The 18,924-nt window shown below is 41.2% G+C and overlaps 1 protein-coding gene across 6 annotated transcripts in view; it reads left to right on the forward strand.

Moving 5' to 3' along the window:
- LOC118594826 (synuclein alpha interacting protein) overlaps positions 1-18,924 on the forward strand; it is a 138,827-nt gene that overhangs the window by 58,178 nt on the left and 61,725 nt on the right. For all 6 annotated transcript variants that reach the window (XM_036205032.1, XM_036205034.1, XM_036205031.1 and 3 more), the window contains exon 2: positions 11,017-11,119. In XM_036205032.1, the coding sequence (XP_036060925.1) occupies positions 11,060-11,119 (60 nt within the window). In that variant the 5' untranslated portion in view covers positions 11,017-11,059. The remainder of the gene's footprint in view (positions 1-11,016; positions 11,120-18,924) is intronic.

An 18,924-nucleotide genomic window follows, 5' to 3' on the forward strand; every position in this document is an offset into this window, starting at 1 on the left:
TAGGTGTGTGATGCTCAGTGTTTGCCATTTCAATCATAGTATCTCATGTAGGCTGGGAGCAGATTTTATTCATTGCCCCCGCCCTAGGCCTTTAGTAAAATACAGCTAGATAAAAAGTATTGAATTAAAGTATTAATATCTGCTTAGTCATAATCTCTGAGTGTGTGTGATATACAGATATTTGGTTGTTCTTTGCATATACCTCATTCGCCTTGCTTAATCATATGAATATATACAACTACGTTTTTTTTCTTCTGAAAAGTAAGCACATTGAGTTTAGAGATAATTCATTTCTTTCTACTTTTAGTCATTAAGTGGGTATCTTCACAGATGACAAAAAATTATTAAAATCCTCATTATTATTTGCTTCCTAGATTTGGATTCAATTTAAAAACCACATTATAATTCTAACTAAAATTACACGACCAGATTTTTATTTATTTATTTTTTTGTGGGTAGTCACTTGTAGCTGCTTAAACTCTTAGGTCACAGTAAATAATTATTTTAAATACCTGTGCATAAATTTAAATACATTTAAATCTAATTCTTAATAATTCCTTTTTTCACTTGCAGTAGCAATCTGTCTAGGGATTATTCTGCTGTTCTAGTGAATGGATCTCTTGAAACTGAGATTCTTGCTCTAAAAAGACTGTCAAATTGTGAATCTGGATATCATTTACAGAAGAGACTTACAATATCGTAGTTGCTAGGAAGTTTTGCAGAGAAAGTAAATTTCAAGGAAACCAAAGCCACAATGTAAATTCTGTAATGTCTGTGCACCATTGTGTGTCCCTTGTTTGACACAGAGATTTTAAAAAAATAAAAATAAAAAAAGACTTAGGACCTTCTGAGACTTCCGGGTGGTCTTCATGGGAAATGCTTAGTTGAGTCCACTGAGGCAGTTTAATCAGAGGGCACCAGGCATGGATCCTGTATAATGACGTTAACATCTGGAGAGATGGAGGATGTGGGGAAGAGGTCGCCATCTTTTAATTAAAAGCAGATGTAGCCAAAGCTAGGAATAACCATTGATCTTAAGCAGTGGTTCTCAAGGGTGGTTCTGGGACCAGAAGAAACAGTATGACCCGGGAACTTGTTAGAAATGCAGATTCTGGGACCTCACCTCAGACCTGTTGAATCAGAAAGTCTGGGTTGAATACAGCAACATTTTAATGAACCTTCTGGGTGATTTTCATGCAAGGCGCAGCTTGAGAACCACTAGCCTAGGGTTGCTCCAAAGTTTAATCCTCACAAGTGATCAGAATAAAGCCACGATAACTGACTCAAGATGTCGTCTTCAATGCCCTTTGTGTGTGTTGCTGCCGTGTCTGCTTCCTTCTAAAACAGCAATCATGTTTGCCATCTGTGTCCCATACGTTGTCAACAAAAAAATGCCAAGCAAATAAATCCACTGTAGAAATTGTCATTTTTGCAAAATTAGGGATAAAGCACGAACCTTCAGGTGTGCAAACAATTTGAAACTTGGATTTGGATCATTTCCTGTTCTATGTAAAGATTCAGTTTCCAGATCATTCCATGGTTGTGTCCAGAAACCAGTGCAAAACATGGCTGGCTTAGTCCCAGCTCAACTTCCCAGTGCTAGCAATGCCTCTCTCTTTCTTCCCAGATGTTTTCATCTAGACGTGGCCTCATTAGATCATAGTTTTGTCCTTATGGAACTGGTAAGTTTCACCTATGATGGAGAATCTTGTACTTACTGAATGAGGCATAGTTCTCTCCTTCAAATTATTTTCTTCTTCACACTCTCGTTCACTCCTTCTTTTCTCTCCTGAAATCTAAACAGCGCGGGTGAGGGTAAGGGAGAGTTAGCAGACACTGTCAAGGTAACTCGTGTTGGCGGGTACAAGTGGGTCAGGACGGTTGGGTTTGGTAGTTGGCATTTCCCGACTTCATCTCTGACTACAGGGCATCTTTTACTGAGACCGACACAGGATTCTAATCTCTTCTTGCATGGCTCCCCCCATACTTCTAGCTGATCAGCTTCTTGCCAGGCTTGCTTTGGTCATGTAAAGCACCCTATTCCATTCTAGCCCATTCAGCAAGTCATTTAACACCAAGTCCTTTCTGAACCTGGCACCTCAGAAACTCCCTCTGAGACATGCTCTGGAAGTCAAATGTTCCTAACCTATCGGTCATTAAATTATTGCAAGAGAGAAGAAGGTTGTGTTCGTTTGTTTTTCTGATCTGAGTAGATATTCCCTTACTTATGCTACATAGAGAAGGAGCGGCTCAGCCACGAGCTAACTTGTCTTCCTTACTCTGTCTTGGTTCATCCCAATGTATATGGTATCTTTCATAAGAAATGACACCAGGAACTGAGCACAACATGCTTTTCTTTTCCTGTAAGTCTAAATGTATTTTTTTTTTTAATTTTTACCTTCTCTGGTGCAGCTGCTGTGAACGTGGATTCTTTCCATCTTTCAAAAGGTATTTTAAATGCAACAGTCATCTTGAATCACATGTACAGACACAATACAGATCTGAAAGAATGTACAAATGTATATCACCCCTAAGGTTAAAACTAAGGTATTTCCTATCACTAATGCTATAGTGTAAGTTAGCTGGTTCTCAGGATTTGGTTTCAGAAATCACAAATTAATCCCCAGATCATTAGAAACAATTTTAAACTGATAAATCAGGAGTTAAAACTGTAATAAAAAAAGACAAAGATTTATCACAGAAATCCTAATCTCTAACAAGAATTCTACTACTACAATACTGTCTTAATTGCCTTTCAGTAAGATGTAATATACAATAGTCATGCATTGTAAAACCAATAGATCTTAGTTATGTGATAAAATAACAATTCAATGGTAATGGGAAACAATTATTTCCAGGTCACTTCATTAGCAAATGCATCCGTGGCTCCAATGTGAACTTTTATAGCACTTAATGTTAGACCTAAGTTTGAGTTTTGTTCTATAGGTTAAGTAATTTCATGCCATTAATAAAACACATAGTTTTGTGAGCCGTGAATTTTCTAATTTCACCTATTGTAAAATGAATGAGTGTTGTAAATCTTACTTTTTTTTCTTAAAGATGAAGTAAACAATTAAAGCAGCAAATGGGTGATAGAATATGCTGTCTTACACACTGGTGTAAGGTGTGTTCATCAGAGATTCCTGTACTTCTCTGTGACAGTGATGATCATGTCTGGCTTTCTACTTTGGCTCTATAGGAAAGATGAGTAATTGGCTTGGTTTTAGGTTCCTGAACACTCAGAGCAATACAATCCAGGGATGGAACAATGTTATGGGGTTCTGACTGAAATGGCTCAAAGCATACCCATGTGTCAGGGCAACCCAGGGCAGTTAAGAGCCTGGCAGAATGTGATTTATGTCAGCCGCCCTTCTCTCTTGTTCATGATGTGTAACTTTGGCCATTATGTTCCTGAGTTTTGCCATCTATAAAATTGGTAGTGCATAAATGCAAATTATAATTTACAATGTCTCCTTTCCTCACACAACTATCAGAAATAAAGTCACATTAAACATATTGAAGGTGATTTGGAAGCAGAAAGTGTTTGAAGCAGATGTGGGGTTGCTTTACTATTGCAGTTTTGGCAAGAACTTAACAGGGGGGTGTACTTGGCTTAAAAATCCATATTTTTGGCTGTGTGTCTATGAGACATTACATGGCCTTTCCAAATCTTTGCTTCTTTATTTCCATAATGGAAATTATGAAGATGTTTGTAGAGTCTTCATAAGACAAAGTGAATAGAGAATATAAGTAAAAACACTTCACCCTATAGGCTCGGGAGATGGCTTATCAGGCAAGAAAGCTTATTTCACAAGTATAACCCTCAGCACCCACGTGAAATGGTGAGTGTGTGGTGCAAGCCTCTAAACCCAGTGCTATGGAGAATGGAGATAGAAGGCTCCCTGGGTTTTGCTCCTTGCCAGCCTGGCTACCATCTCAATGAGAGACCATGGCCCAGGGGAGTAAAGTGGCGAGTGATTGAGCAGGACACCTAGTGTCTTCCTCTAGCCTCTGTATACATGCACAAGCACACAGCTTGCACTCATGGGTGCGCACACACGTAACAGACACAGGCCACACTCACATGCATCCCCACAAACACACACATGACCTAACCCGGTCTGAGATCCCAGTAGGATAGGTTTTTTTTGTCCCATATTTTTCTGAGTAAGGCACAGTATGCCTTCCCCTGCAGCACCCGTATTCTCTATTCCGTGGATGTCTTTTGATTGCTATCAAAATACTCAACTGTAGTTTTCCAAACATGCCAGAAAAGTGATATTCTAGAAATACACTGGATCTGAAAATATCCCATGGCCACTCCTGTCTATCACCCAGGGCTGGTCTTCAACCTTCAAATCTCTTTCTAAAAGAAAAAAACTATAGTGATCAGTGGGAAATTCACCCGCTCTTGGAAACGCTCCTTCTGAGTTCTCATTTGCAAGCCTTTGCCCGTACCTGTACCCTATGACTCTAGGGTACTTCCTCCTCTCCAGGACTTGCCCTCTTATCCCTGCCTAACTCTCATTTGCACCAGACAGACTTTCCCATCTCCAGGGTCTAGCCTCCAGCCTGTGTGTAGGCATTCGTCATGGCAAGTACCACATTAGACTACATTGGCTTGTTTGCTTGCTTGCTTCCTCTCGTACTGTGTGTTCCACACTGATGAAGAGCATGTGGTCTTACCCAGCATGGAGATTCAGACTGTTTCATAAGTGGAGAACTGGAAAGTCCACAGGCTTGTGCTCTCCCTCTGTTCCTCATCTGTGCTTCTTGGCACTCCTTGCCCCGTCTTTCCTAGTAGAAATTTCTTGCCTCTATCATTTATCTGCTTCAAGAGTAGGCATTTAGCAACTGCCATGCTTCTGGCCACTGTTGAATCAAAGAGGGAAAAAGAAACTGAATCCAACATTTGGAATCCGTTGCTTCCTTGCCAGCCAAGCCACGGAGCCAACTGGGGACATTTCCATCCAAGCCTTCCAGGTCTTCGTTTGCAATATTTTTCAGCTCTTATATTGAACAAAGTAAACACAGTGTCTATAGGCAGGCTTGCAATTTGAAAATGTATCTGAGTATAAATTTGGCGGGGGTGTACTGAGTGCGGGGAGTGGTGATCTTTTCCCAAGTGTTAGAGGATTACAGGCTGAAGAAGTAAGTCTCCGTGCAAATCAACTGAAGTCACCTTACTGCTGAGCACACTCTGCTCATGGATGTTGACAGGCCCAGCTTATTTTTAATTACCCGGCCTCATAATATACGTGAGTAAAAGTAGGAATGGAGACTTTGACAGGAGAGAAGAAATGTGTGTAATTCCACCCTTCAGAATGATTCCATGCTAACTCCTTCTAAATGGAGTGAGGCAATACATTTTCAAAAGAATTTTGGTGGGGCAATTTATGTGATGTGTGAGTATAGTCACAAATCAATGTGCCTTTTATGAGCCAAGCACACCAGAATGTGTATGTTACCACGAGTGCAGTTTCTCAAAGAGATCCTGTTGGCCACTCCAAGTTTTTTCCACTGATGCTGCCATTACCCGCCAGATTTTTGCAAGTCTTCATCTGGAATGACGTTTTCAGAGTCTGCCTGCAAGTCACACACATACACAAATGAAAATCCCTCCCCAAATCATAAAACAAGGAGGGGGCACTGTTTCTAATGACTTGCCTACTTTTTACTATGGCGTCTGACTCTGCTACTTTGAGTTCTTTCCCAGCTTATGGGAGTAGTGGAGCCGTCACTGGGGTGACCTCCTGAGAAAGTGACAAAGCACTGGCAGACCCTTTAGCACCAGAGGAGTTTTCTTTTTCTCAGCTAATGGTACTCTCTGAGAGGCAGCAGAGTCCGGCAGCAGAGACCTCTGCACAGTCGGCTTTTCATTTCACTCTGTACTTCGAAAGCCAAGCCTCAGTTTGGAGTTTGAGTAAAGTGTCTTCTAGTTCCTTGAACTCACCCCAAGGTGATCAGTGTCCATGATGTCCCCAGAGCTTCTGGAGAGCATGCAAGCCTCAGCTACCTGGCCGTATCTTCCCTGTGTGAATAGTTCCCTTCTTCTTCTATCAATGTTTGTACCCACCTGGGAAAGCTAAGCCATTCAAAATGATTTCCTTTCTTCCCTCCCTGTCCAGCTTACATCTTCTCTTCTAAACTTCAGAAAGATTTCTTTTCTAATGTGCAACAGACCTGCCTATACAAATAATACTGTGAGACAAATTAAAAGCTCAATGGGAGTCTGAACTGGGATTATTTTGGGCCGTTGGCAGGCAGCACTCCACTAAAGGAGGCAGATCTTGGGAGATGTGTGCTGTGGACAAAAGGAAGGCTTCAATACAAACAGAAGAAGCCCCCCAGGAAAGTTGGTCAGGTGTCAGTAGCTTGTAGAGTTGGGGATGATGATGATGCCTGTCGCTATATAGACTTTTAAGTGATGGAGCCCTGAGATCTTAAGGTAGTGGTTCTCAACCTCCCTAATGCTGCAACCCTTTAATACAGTTCCTCATGTTGTGGTGATCCCCCCACCATAAAATTATTTTTGCTGCTACTTCATAACTGTAATTTTGCTACTGTTATAAATTGTAATGTAAATATTTTTGGAGACAGAGTTTTGTCAGAGGGGCCATGACCACAGGCTGAGAACAGCTGGGACCTAAGGGGTCTAACTGTGATTCAAAGTAAATGAAATCTCATGTAAAGCATTAAAGCTGAATTGCTCTTTCTGAATACCTGAAACATATTTTTCACTTAGGGAGAAGCCTAGTCTTGTTAGACTGAGTCGGGGGGGGGGGGGGGGGGGACAGTCCAATTGCAACTAAGCTACTGCTAAGGGCCAGAGGGAGGAAGGCTTTGGTCTCTTTCTGGGCTAGTACTTGGCATGACTTCCTGCCTTGCTTTTACTAACACCGTGTAAACCCACACCAGTCATAAGAAATCGAGACCCTTCCATCCTCCTGTTATAAAGGGGAGGAAACATAATCCAGACCTCGTAACGTTTTATTATGTTCATGAAGGTTTTTCTTTCCTTAATACTGGAGACTGTGAAACAAAAATTGTGACATGCCAGTAGTTTATTACTTATTATTTAGTTTGTTAAATTTAAAAAAAAAAATTCTGTTGCTGTTGTGGTATGACTTTCAAATGATCTGAATACAACAAGTTCAGGCTTAGAATACAAATAAAGTCAACAGTCTTGGCAGGAGACACCCGTCACAAAGGGTAGGAGGGTGGTGGCAGTGCTCACAGTTCAAAGCCACATTCCTTTCTGCAGTGTGTCTTCTAGCATCCAAACTTAAACACATTGCAGGCCAGGCCTGAGCAGAGCAGCCTGGCAGGGATCGGCTGAGCTCGGGTGATAACTTAGTAGGTCCTATGAGATGATGAGCCTGCCACTGGGCTGCAAACAGCCATGGTTATTGGGTGGACCCATGTAGCCAAGGGAAGACTTTAGATATTTTTTAAAGCAAAGCCCAAAATAAAAAAAATGCCATGAGAAATCACCCAAGGTCTACAAACTAGGAACTTATGTGTTGCTTGGTTTTGTTATAGTTTTTTCCCCTTTTTTTGGACACAACTAGAATCAAATAAATCCCACCTCTGTGAGATAGACTTGGCCTTGGCTCATGAGTCTCCAATATGTACTCCATGTTGCTGGACTTTCTGTTAGAGAATATCTTTGTCATCAATTAGGAAAGGGGACTCTAGATGCACGGGAGGGGCTGGAGAGTAAGAAAGCAAAATCCACCAGAGTCCAGCTCACTCTCTTATCTTGTGTCATCATTTGAAGCAGCTACCTAGACAGACCTCACCATCCCCCATCCCCATGTCTCCAAAGATGATGTTGATGCCCAGTGGAATGGCACACGAGCGAGGGAAAGACCCAGTAATGACCACAGAGACAACTGAGAAGAAACAGCTGGAGATGTGACCAGGACTGATAGACTGTGGGGATTTCCACACATTTAAAGTGACAACACAAATACACTCTCAGTGACCCCTCAAGAGAGAGAAAACCATTGAAACCACACAAAAAGAACCGGGGTTACAGACAGAACAACCCTTCTTAAAGGAGATGACTCTGAAGGAAGCGAAGGAATGTTCCAGATATACTGGGTCTTTTTGTCTTCTGGCCTGCAGAGTCAAAAAAAATCTCATCCAGAGGGGGACCAACCCAGCTACCACCCAGGCTCAGAACCAGGGTTATGAGTTGGCCCACCCCAACATCTACACATCTATGATTTGCCAAAGCACATGAAAGACAGGCCAGGTCCTGCAGACCCAGCGCTGCAGGATCTCCATGACATAAGCTAACAGCAGGACATCCAAGAGGAGTCCCACTGAGAGTCCAGCAAAAGCCAGAGGCCTTGAACCGGACTAAAAGACTCTGCATGAACACTCACATATAAAGATGTATGAGCTGAGGGTACACTGTGTGATTGACTCACTGTGTCACACTGCAGTTTCCATGATGAGATGTTTTTTCTTTTTCTTTTCAATTTTATTTTATTTTGACTTTTTTGGAGGGGGGCATTGCAGGGCAGAGGGAAGAGGGCAGAGGCCAAGGGGTGGGGAGATGAATGGGATCAGGAGGCATGATGTGAAATCCACAAAGAATTAATAAAAAGTCAAAGAGGAAAAAAAAATCTCATCCCTACACTCCAAGGGCAAATACAAAGATCTTATATCTGCTTTGATGTGACGATTCTTATTATCTTCTAGTTCCATTCTGCTAGCAGGGCTACATTTACATTAACTTTGCCCTTTCTACGGTCAGAACGCAAAAAATGGATTCAGTGACTACTTGTTAATTGGGTTGCCTAAGGCATATTCATCTGCAATTTGTATGTAGTCTTGTATTTCTGTCCATTTAAAGATCTGCTTAGTTCCCAGTTTGAGTGTATGACTTTCTTCATATTTCTGTGTTCTCTGTGATCCTGCTACATTACAGACATTACGGTCCTATCCTGAACTGTCTCTTCGTATTATAAAATGGTATAATTATGATAAACATAAAAACAATCCTATCTCAAACCTAGTTTCATTCTTCTTCCCTTGCCACAGGCCTGTATCACTTATGTCACTTTAATCACAACAGATACAGTCCATCCAAAAAGGAATTAGGGCTCCACTTGCTGCTGGTTGTACCTGGCCACGACACATGGTATTGGTATTGTGTTTTTTCACTAAAGCCATGGAAATGGCCTGAGAATCTAGAGTTCATCATAGGGGTGCAGACTGAGGGGAAATAATGTAAGCTAGAAGAAAGGCTATTCACTGATGGGCTGAAACTCAGTCTGGGCGGTCTCTCAACCTGTGAGCCTGTGGAAGGAAAAGACACTATGGGAGATTTGCGTGTACAAGGGTGAGTAGCTCTGTGAGGATTACAGGGAAGGTGATGTGCTTTCACATCTAAGCACTTGCTTTCAGAACTCATTTTTGGATTTTTTTATAAGTAATAAAATGTCTGGTTTTAAGTTTTATTTTTACAAATACAGTTTTTCTTTTTCTTTAAAACCGTGGTTTCAGAAGAACTGTATCCATATGTCATAAGTAGATCATTTCATTTGAGTTTGAAACACCACCTTAATCTGTTCTTGCATGGCTCTCTATTATAATTAAGTCTGTAAGTGATACATGTGTGTGTAAAGGGGAGAGGAAACATGAAAAATTAAATTAGGTCATAGGTTTGAAGTGTGATTTTCTTTTCCTGTGGCATAGCCATCCCATTTTCATGACTTAAAAGGAGGATGGATCAAAATCATTAAAAAACGATGTACTTAGAATAAGTGTCCTTTCAAGAAAATAAACCAGCTATCCAAAAATGATGATACATGCTTATAATCTTTGGAGGTATAGGCAGGAGAATCGCTTAAGTTAGAGACCAATTTGGTCTACATAGTTCCAGGCTAGCCAGTCTCAAACACATAAATTTAAGAGCTTGCCCAGACGCTTGGTCTTGTATGAAGAAGCTCATTTTCATCTGCCTTAGATGCACTTTCACTGTCTAGTAACCTTTGCATTCAGCAAGACACACCTTCATGACAGACAGCATCCAAACAGCCAGGCCTGAGCCATTTATGATACTCACAGGTGGATACCTAAGCTGATTTGTGTAATAAGAGACACAACGCCAGGAAACAGAATCCTTTATCAGCATCTGAGAGCTGACAGAGGATAATTGCACTCCAAGGCACCACCAGGAGATCTCTATTTCTTTCCTTGACATGTGTGGGTACCACTGTCACTGCCGATGGTGATGATGATAAATGACGAGAAAATGAAGTGGGAAATGGTGTCTCTTACCCTGACAGATTTAAAGGATTGCCGTAGGCATCCCGGAGGCAAGTGCTGATGGAGGATATTCCAGTGTCTGCGTCAGGTCATTCTGGCACTGTCAGGCAATGCCGATCGAAGCAGAGGGCATTGCAATAACTCGATTCAAACCTAGATTTAAAGCTCCGCCTCCTCCCTTGTCTCTCTCGCCTCTCTCATTGAACTTGAGATTCACACCACATATTCTAAACTAGCCATTACTTTTGATTAGTTAGCCTTATACCTGTGTAATTACTATGGAGATATAGTGTTTGTTGCTCCATACACAGCATCCAAGGATATTCTCACAGAAAATACCTGAACACAGTTTCCCTAACAATTCCAGGAGATTGTCTTTCTATAAAGACAAATGTTCACCCACAGTATGATGAGGGCAGGGTATGGGCTTCATTGAAAGCTAACATTTATCATAGGAGAAAACTCTGACCCAGGTTGCTGCCCTGCAGAAGATAAGTACAAATCAAGTAAAGCAAAGGATTATGGGTGTTCCCTGGAGAAGTGGAATTAAGGACCAAAGGAGCTGTGCTCAGGGCTTTTGGAAAGCCTTGGCTTTGTTGAGAGGAAATGTGCCCCAGGGCAATGCTATTACCCAATTACCTGTTTCCGGTTTTATTTGTTCAAATAAGGATCATACTTTTAGTTATAAATAGCTAACCTTTGGCCTTTCTTTTCTGTTTCTGCTTTATCCAGGAAACTATAAGTATTTGACCTTACTCAAAATGTACAAAGAAGAATGATGGAAGCCCCTGAATACCTTGATTTGGATGAAATTGACTTTAGTGATGACATTTCTGTAAGTATTACTACCTGAAAGCAATGTTTTCAGGGTGTTCTGACCTCAAGCTTATGAGCTGCTTTCTTTGTACTGTGTGTATTTCCACAACTCTCCCAAGTACATTTATGAACTGAAATCAAGTTGTGTAACAGAGACACAATGTGGTTTGGGGGCAGGGTCTGTCTGGCCTTAAGACAGAATGATGCCAAATTGTGTCTGAGCTGGGGGTGAGGGGTGCAAGACATGCAGCCTTGCTTAGCATTCCACTCCTAAGGTGTTCCAAGATTGTTTTAAAATTACGGATGAGTCTATTTGTAAAGTTTCAGCATATGTACATAATTTTACCTATGAATGTTCATTCCCAGTTTCCATATATGTCTATATCACGTTCTCTCAAGTCTACAGGAACATAGACTGCCAACTTGATGTTTAATTGATGGAAAATAAAGGGAGGGGGTTGGAGAGATGGCTAAGCAGTTAAGAGCAAGTATTACCCTTCCAGAGGATCTGAGTTCAGTACTCAGCACCCATATCAGATGGCTCACAACCGCTGGTAACTCCAGCTCCAGGGAATCCAACGCTGTCTTCTAGCCTCCATGGACACTACACTCACATGCATACACACATACATATACAAAACAAAAATAAGTACTAAGATAAAGGGAAATTTTCCGGTCATTGAAAACATCAGAACATAGATTAGGCGTTTGGGAATATTGACAAGTCATGGGCTGATGATGATGAGTCCTTCAGTTCCCCTAACACTCGCCTCCTGCTTCTTCTCCATTCACTAAAGCTTCTGAGCAAATTGTCTACATGCAGCTTGCCTAGAACTGCATGTGATGTATTCCATGCCATGCAGTCAGTTCTGATATCCAGCAAAATGTTGACACTATCACCCGAGAAGCTCACACCTTCTGACCTCATTTTCTTTGATTTCTCTGGACCTGGAGCATTGGGTCACCACTGGATGTTGCCCCCAAACACTGGGCTCTCGTTGACAGGCATCTGGCTGGATGTGTATTCCTGTGTTGTACTTCTCACTGTACATACAGTAACAAGTAGACTGCACATGACATATTATGGTCATAGATATGATAAATCGCCTCCTCCACACAACTTTAGATCTCTCTGGTTTTGAACGGAAAAAAAAAATATGACTTTGTTATTCAGCCTATTTCAGCTTCTAGCTAATTTTTGTTGGTCCTTTTTCAGGCTAATGTGAAGTAATAGTTTTCTTTTCTATGATGTGTGTGTGTGTCCATCAGTTACTGTGCTTGACTTGAGAAAGTGTTCAGAATGTGGCTCCTTTGTGACTCTTCCTTTCCATTCAAGATATTTGGACTTGAATGAAAGCCAAGAAAGTGAAAGATTTGTTGGAAAGTTGGAAGATGTAGAAAGAAGGAGTGTATAATCATTAATAGTTGGGTGGTAGCTCTTAAAGTTTGATGGCAGAATTGTCATTTGAAAGTTGATATTTGTGTGTGTGTGTGTGTGTGTGTGTGTGTGTGTGTGTGTGTTGTTATTTTTGGTTTTGTTTCAAGCAGTTTGTTTATTCATTTTCCTCTTTGCTAGGTAGAGAACCTACTGAATCATACATTCTAGGCGTGTGTTCTACCACTGAATTGTATCCCCAACTCTTGGTTTTGTTAGACAAGAGAGTCACTATGTAGCCCAGACTGGCTTTGAGTGTATGATCTCTGGCCTCAAACTCTGAAGCAGGCATTACACAACCAGCCAGGTTGTATTCTGGGAGAATAGACTCTGAAGGCAGACAGCCCGGGCTTCTAGTTTCTTCTGCCCTTCATTGGCTGGATGATTTGGAGCACATTAATTTCACTTCCCTGAAATACTCATCTCACTTTTAAAATTGTCTTAAGGTTTGGGTGAAATGATAATATATGTGGAACACTTAGCTTGGCACACAGTAAGTTACTCTTTAAAATAGTAGCTTGTGTTATTGTTTCAATGAATAATACAATAATATTTATCCGACCAATTGTGGAGAAAGAACTCAAGGGAAAAGACCAGGCATGGTGTCAAGATTTTCTTTTAAGTACAACAGAGCAGTTGTATTTACAGAAGAATCAGCTGGCAGCAGCCCATAATTTTGATGAATTAGGAAGCTCTGCTTGAAAGATAAAATGTATTAAGCAATAACTGAAGCTGTTTAGCAAATTGGGTTGCAGGATTATACAAGGGTTGATTCTCTAACTTGACCACTCTGAACCATACATTCCAATTTCCATCAGTAAGAATGTACCTTCCCCCAAAGTCCCCTTTTATGTGGACTCTAAGGTTTGGCTCTTTAGCCCGCATTAAAACTTAAACCAGGTTTCGAGTTGTATAGCATTGATGAAACAATAATGGTTAATGCTAATTATCTCCTGTGGACCAGGCAACATATGTCTCATCCTCACACTGATCTTACAGAGAAGGGATTCTAAGCACCTTCCTTTGACAGATGAGGAGACTAAAGCATTGAGACCTTACATCTTGCCAAGGATCGCCCAGTTAATCAGGAGCACACTGATGAATATAGTTTATTGCACCAATTCACAGCAATGGTAGTTTTTCTGCCCCCGTTTCCCATCCACGAACATTTGGTGATTCAGAGTTTTCACTGTCATACTGGGAAGGTGCCACTGGCTCTGGCGGGTAGAGACCAGGAATGTACATAGTACAAGACAGCCTCCTCAATGGAGGACTATCCAGCCCCAAATGTTGACAGCACAGAGGATGGAGGATGAGGAGTCCAAGTCTATTGCAATCCCCCTTGAAACTGAAGAAGCTCTATTTAGCAATCTCTCCAGTGTTAGATTATTTTATCATAATTAAGTATGATGCAAGTTTAATACCCTAAACATGACAGTGTTTTACTGTTCATATTTAATGATTCCACAGAGAAAAAAGTGAAGACACACTCAGAAATAGTGAAGTAAGCCTCTCGGCCTGTTTGGGTAAACTGGGAACGTTGGCCATCGAGGTTGCTAAATGAGAATGATTCCAATGCTGAGACTCAGAAAGCAGTGTGTTTCCCAACTGTTAACTCACTAGCATAAAGAGAAATGAAGTTTCCCAGGAACACGCATTTATATTTTGGACAGCACAGACCTCCATCTCTGCCCACCCTTTTGCCTCTTTCCTGAAGTGGCAGGAGATGGTGGTGGGTCGGGTCGTCAATGCAGCATTTGTGAAAAGATGTTTACAAAACTCATGCAGGGCTTTACAACTCCCCTCCTTACCCTCCAACTATAGCCCAATTACGTAGTTTGGGCTTTGTATTTCATGGTTTTTCCCCTCTGGTCAGGGAACTGGTTCTTGTTTTAATTAAAACACAAGCTGTATATTTGTATAGAAAAAAACCAACTAGAACTCTCTGTCTTTATCTAATGAGACAAAACACAGAAGGCAACCAACTTATTTTGAAGTTCTCCAGACTTGAAAATAATGGGCTTCCTCTGTAAAATGCAAAGTTTAAACTGTGCATCCCTGGAACCCTGCCATCTGAGGGCAGAGCACTGGGCAAGAGCTGAGTGCCTATGAGAGGGGGCACACACAAACCTTCCTCTCACAGCAAATGAGATTACAGACTCCTCTTTTATTCATGGGAGAACCGAGCCCCTCCTATCATCAAAACAAAAACAAAACCCTCCGTGGCTCTTAGGAAGCATGGTGTATTTATTTTACTAAGCAAAGTCATTTTTTTTTTTTCACAAAATAGTATCTGATCCAGGACTGAATAAATAAAGCCGTGGCTAAACCAGCAGATAGGAGAAACATATCACATACAGCCACCGTCTGTTAGACGTAGGCCCTGTCACACACAGAGCAGAAATCTTTTAAGTCAGTTATCTTGCTCAAGCCTCACAAAGCTCATCCTGTTTCACAGATGACAAAGTCGAAACTTCCAGAGGTACTGGGACTCTCATAAGGTTACATACAGCCAGACCATGGCAGGGTCAGGACTTTACAACAGACTGTGACCTTCTGAGAAACTTTGTGAAATGGAAGCACCTCTCCACCTCTGAAGCAGTCACTTCATGTCCATTTGGCACTGGAGTGGCCACAGATTGCTGCTGCTTGGCAGGAAGGGACTTGGTTCCCATTATAGATCAATAAAATCAGATAAAAGGAAACCAAGCAAAAGCCTTACTTTTACTACGCTAAAGCTTCCCTAGAAAGTGACCGGGACCTTCATGTGGATTCTGGATGGCCCAGTCCCTGCTTCCTTGCTCCTATCAGCCATGTCCTTCCTAGAAGTCAACCTGTTCTTGTCCATATGGAAACCTTCCTTGGTGCCAGTCAGTGCGATGTGGCTTCAGCAGCAATCAGAATACTACTACTTTTTTTTTTTTTTTTTTTTTTTTTTGCGATGTTTTATTTGCTGCATCCTACATTTGAGTCCAAATTGCCTCTTATTCCTTGTCTTTAGCCCCATGGAATTAAAAACATATTCCTTGTTTCAACACCAAATGCCTTATATTACATTGTTTTCTAACTGCCTCCCAAGAAATAGACTAGGAATTGTCTAATCCAGAAACAATGTGTTATATGTTTCGGACCTCAAGACTGGAACTAAGTCACCCTCCTCCATCTTGGACCAAACACTCCCAGAAGAGAGGAACCTTAGGCAGAGAGTGACCTCCAAGAAGAAAGAACAACCACCAGACTGATTTTTAATTTGCTCCCTCTGATACTGAACTTAGCCTGTGGAATCCTTCTCTTGCTGGATAGCCAGAGTATTTACGAAACTGTCTACACAGCTTATTTATACAAACTACTTGCTCATAGCTAGTTATTTTGCCAATCTAGTCAGTAAGTGTTTATTAAACATCAACAGTGTTCCAGGCACAGTTCTAGGTTTGGGGAAATAGTATAAACTTGGTCTGTGCTCTTAGGGAGTTTATAATAACAAGTAAGCTATTATATTTCATAGAATGTAACATATTTATTATAACTGTGAAATGTCAGGTTAACTTCATGGGAAGTCACATTTCAGTACCAATCACTGTTCCTGGCAGTCTGTGTATCTTGGTGCTGATTGACTCTTGGCTCACAGTTTAAGTTAGACAAGAGCTGATGCTGGACAAGGCCCATGGCTGGCCAGCTACCCGACTGCAAGATAAATGTTTCTTTTAATTGTTTCATCATTTATAATTTGTCAATATTTATTACTATTTAGGCTTAACTTTTTAGTATTTTTTGATGCTCTAAATATAAATAGTAATGGCCCTTAGCATTTGTTGAATACTTACTGTGTCCATCAGATAGGATTCCCATGTTTTACAGTATTAGCTCAGAGTGTTCACACCACTCTCCGTTGGGGTATTGTAATGACCCTGTTTTACCAATGAGATGAAAGAACTAAAATTACCAATAAAATATTGAAGATGACTTCTTCTGGGCTTCATGGTCATCCTTGGACTGACTTCCACAGTTCACTTACGTTATTACCATCCATGTCCAATCTTCACCATAGAAGGAGGTCCTTTAGTATTGTTATCACATTCCCTTTGCCAGTGTAGACCATCAATGCTGCCCAATCACACATTTCATCAGTTACTATTACAGTGCAATAATTTCTGCTATACCCTTAACAATGATCAAAAAGAGCTGCTGAGTTTCCCCACACCAGCTACAAACAGTATCTAGCATTAAAGGCGTAAAACAAATTTGTTTCTATTTTCAAATCTTGACAAATAGAATAAAAACAAGAAACCATTGCAAAAGCCATGGGCACGTGAGAAGAGAATTGACTGCAATAATTCTTATTAACTGATCCTAATTGGTAAGTATGAAATGTAATTAGAGCTAGTGGGACAGATCTAGTAAAGATGTGGACCATCTGCATGATTCTGTGGAGGGGCAATATCAGAAACTGAGATATCAGTTAAGTCTCCTGATGAAATGTAGTGTGGAAAGAGCAGAATGTCCCTAGAAAGGGCAGTACAGAAGTGTACCCTACATGGGAAGAGGAAAAGTAAAGCTTCTACAAAAGAAACTAGAAAGAAGTTTCTAGATATAAAGGGGGAAAAGAAAAAAACAAGAAAGGCCAAAGACAGGTCAGGAGTTTAGGAATTAAAACAAAACAACAAAGCCCAACAGACAGGTCATGGTGAAGTTCAGTATCTGCAGAGTTTTTCACTTAAAACTCTTTGGTGGCCATCCTGAGCTGGAAGAGTAAATGAAGAGAGCAGGAAACAGAGACAAGAACGAAGGCCAGTCTTGCAAAGGAGGTGGCTGATGATCATGAGAGCAAGAAGGCCAATGAGGGAGAAAGAGCATCCTGAGGCGGTGGGGATGCTGGTTCATGCTGTATGACCTGTGGAAAGAGCCTGTGCTGAGAGAGTGGCTGAGAAGGAAGGATGAAGGATGCCAGGGCCAGGGCCCTGAGAAAAAGAAGCAGAGGGCTAGAAACACGGGGAAGGACTATCTCAGGGCTATGTGGAGTCATATGCTTCTTCACTGGGAAGCGGGCCTTGCAGAGATCAAGATTTTAGAGAAAGAAAAGTCTTAAGCTTGGAAAAAAACCTCTCTTTAGCTATGCATCTGTTTTTACAGGCGGTTTTGCTTGTGTGGAAGGCTGTGGTTCTACCATGTGGCTGCCTGAAGCTCCTGCCTGAATTCTGGGAAGCTCAGAGAAACCATGAATCTCATGATAGTTGTTTGAATGGACAGCTCATTTTCTTTTTCCTTTGGAAACATAATAGAGCCTCAGTTATTTAAGAATCTCTAGCTTGCAAAGGTGCTCAGGATGATGTTCTTTCATTTCCTGTGGTTCATTACCCCTTGAGTGATGGCTGCTTGTTCACCCAACTGGCCCCAACAAGTTTGCAGGACGGAAGGCCAATGTTTCTGAATCCTGAACATTTGTCAGTCCTGGCTGGTCAGAGAGTCCCCTAGTCCAATATAGAACTCATGTTCTGTCATTATAAATATCATGCATGTTCAAACTGTTTTGCATGGCAAGGGGATAAAACTGACCGCTGTGGACTGGGACATATAAAGTTTTCTGACATAAAAAGACTGTAGTTTGGGAAGCAAGCTTTCCGTGTCCAGCCTCATCTACAAACTCACTCGAGTAAGGACATAGTTAAGAGGACTCACATAAGGTCCAGAGGGAGATTGGGGCATCTTCCTTTTCATCCAGTCCCAGCTCATTCCTGCTCCTTTCTTGCTTTCCTGAGTTTCAAGTCCAGACAGGAATGAAGACGAGGAAGGAAAGTTTGTGGCACACTCACAGAAAACAGGTTAGAGAGGAGAGAGAAACATGTTCCCAAGCACTTAATCAGTTTGCAAAATAACCCCTTCATTATCTCATATAGGTACCTGTGCTCCACAGATAAGGGAGCCAAGCCCCAGAGAAATGAAACAATTGATTTGTCCGGAACCATAGAGATAATAGACTTCAGAGCTATGGCATAAATCCAGATCTTTTGGCTCCACATCTTTGTCCTTTATACAAAAGGACAACTGCCAGCAGTCATGTTAATGGAGTGAGAATTTTGTTCTTCTGAATGTGCTGTGATTGCATTGCTCGATTTATAATTGTGGGTTTTTCTAAGACTGCTTTTGCAGAAATATAAACTGTTTTTTATCATGGCTGCTAAAGTCATGGGCTACTTAAAGGAGTTCATTTAATCTAGGTCAATAAGTGCCTAGTATCTTAGATAACTAAAATCTTTTCTACTACCTAAAGAAGCAACAAAAGCATTTATATTAGTGTGGAGACAGGAGGCCATGTGTATGATTAAGACGAGGCTTCATGAATTCACTTGGACATTGTAGAGACGATACCCAGGCAAGGCTGAAAGAATTAA

The sequence above is a fragment of the Onychomys torridus genome, chromosome 13, assembly GCF_903995425.1.
Source record: "Onychomys torridus chromosome 13, mOncTor1.1, whole genome shotgun sequence".
Taxonomy (NCBI): Eukaryota; Metazoa; Chordata; class Mammalia; order Rodentia; family Cricetidae; genus Onychomys; species Onychomys torridus.